The sequence below is a fragment of the Mizuhopecten yessoensis genome, unplaced genomic scaffold, assembly GCF_002113885.1.
Source record: "Mizuhopecten yessoensis strain PY_sf001 unplaced genomic scaffold, ASM211388v2 scaffold587, whole genome shotgun sequence".
NCBI lineage: Eukaryota > Metazoa > Mollusca > Bivalvia > Pectinida > Pectinidae > Mizuhopecten > Mizuhopecten yessoensis.
This window is the reverse complement of record NW_018403621.1, coordinates 80,557-82,411: the sequence shown is the minus strand read 5'-3', so window position 1 is coordinate 82,411 and position 1,855 is coordinate 80,557. Positions and strand designations below refer to the sequence as shown.

General features: G+C 41.3%; 1 protein-coding gene across 1 annotated transcript; it reads left to right on the top strand.

The window, feature by feature from the left end:
• Nucleotides 1-641: 641 nt before the first annotated feature.
• Nucleotides 642-1,855, top strand: LOC110450916. Its single transcript, XM_021498718.1, has one exon. It carries the CDS (start codon nt 642-644, stop codon nt 1,677-1,679), a length of 1,038 nt encoding a protein of 345 aa, XP_021354393.1. The 3' UTR covers nt 1,680-1,855.

Here is a 1,855-nt window from a genome sequence, read left to right as displayed (position 1 = left end):
TGAGAAGGCAGTGTATCGCGTACTAAAACGAGGTCACTGTGAACCTTTACTTGACCTTTGACCTTGACTGTAAATACTGAAAAACAGCATTATGCAAGTTTCCGGAGCATGTCTCTGCAACACTGTTCAGTATAGGAACAAATATATGTGGGGTGCGGGGGTATCCGTTAATACAATTGCTGGGCGTGAAGAGATGAATACATCCATACCACCAAGGAACTTACTCCCTGGGTCATAACATGCAAACAGTTGAGATCCCCACCCTATAACCATATAATATATACAATTGCTGGACATGAGACAAATACACTCATGCCATATATGACTATATGTACTAGTTATAGGATTACCCCCGAGGTCCAGCCCCGCCCCTGGGGACTAGTCTCATAACTTCAAATTTATTTTCAGAATATTTAGTGCCTGCGTTGCATTAAAACCAGGTGAGCGCTGCAGGCCCAACGGGCCTTTTGTTTTTGTTCTTTAAGCAACCTTTTACGGTTCTTATACTTTCAGTTTTGCACCATAATGGATATACCCGCCATACCAATTGCTGGTTTGCAAGTGATTGGGGAGTCGCTTACCAGAGATGACGTCATGGAGAAGCGGTCAGTGAACGACAAATTCACCGCATTTTAAGAAATATGAATCTCTTCAGACGTAACAACCAAGCATCACTAGAAGATGTTGTGAGAGCAATTTTGCATGAACTGTCTGGAAGTAGCCAAAACTTGGGATATCGTTCGAGGCGAAGACGATTGTTAGTTGATCATGAACTTGTTGCTTCCTCAGAAACTGTTAGATTGGCACTTTCCGTTCTGGATGCTGAAGGTGTTACAAGAAGAGGTAGAAGGTGCCTCCGCCGAAGAGCATATGTTAATAAAGGCCCAAATTTTGCTATTCATATGGATGGTTGGGATAAACTAAAACCATTTGGTGTATCAGTGCATGGTGCAGTAGATGGTTTCTCAAGACGTGTCCTGTGGCTAAAAGCATGTGATTCCAACAAAAAGCCACAGTATGTTGCAAGGTTTTACATGGACTACGTAAAGGAAATAAATGGTGTACCCATGATCGTTTATGCAGACAGAGGGACTGAAAATGCCATTACACGCGATTTACAGTTTGCTCTTCGATGGAACCACCTTGATCCATTTCAAGGGCTATCAAGCTTCATCTATGGATCATCTACCAGAAACACACGCATTGAAAGATTTTGGCGAAATATGCGCGATATGTGTGGTCATTTTTGGATCAACCATTTCAAGGATATAGCGGACATGGGTGTATTAGATACATCTGACAATGTTCACTTGGAATGTGTACGTTACTGTTTCTTGTTGTTGATCAATCATGATTTGAAAAAAGTTATACGTCATTGGAATGAACATCGCATTCGATATAATCGAAATTCAGAATCTCCTTCCGGGAAACCAAATGTCTTGTACTTTCAACCTGAAGTGTTCTTGGCCACTGAGAGCAAGCTGCCTTTGCCAACCCAAGTCGATGGATTGGAGCAAGAATATTGCATATACCCCCCTGCAAGAGGTGTGTCAATGGAGTTTGACACTCTTGCAAGCTGTATTATTCGTGAACAGGGACTAGCATACCCACCTTCCAACGTAGTTGAAGCAACAGAGTTGTTTTGTCAACTCATTTTCCACATTGACCACTTGAATTAGAAGGGACATATGAGGCTAATAACTGAGCAGTACTTGAGTTTTTGACAGTATGATCTTTACTGTATTCATGGTAAAACGCCTAATAAAATGTATTGTGTGTTTCCCATTACCCTATACTTACATGTACCCAATTTGTGTTGCCCAACTAGAGATTTTTTAAGCAAACTGATTTTTGG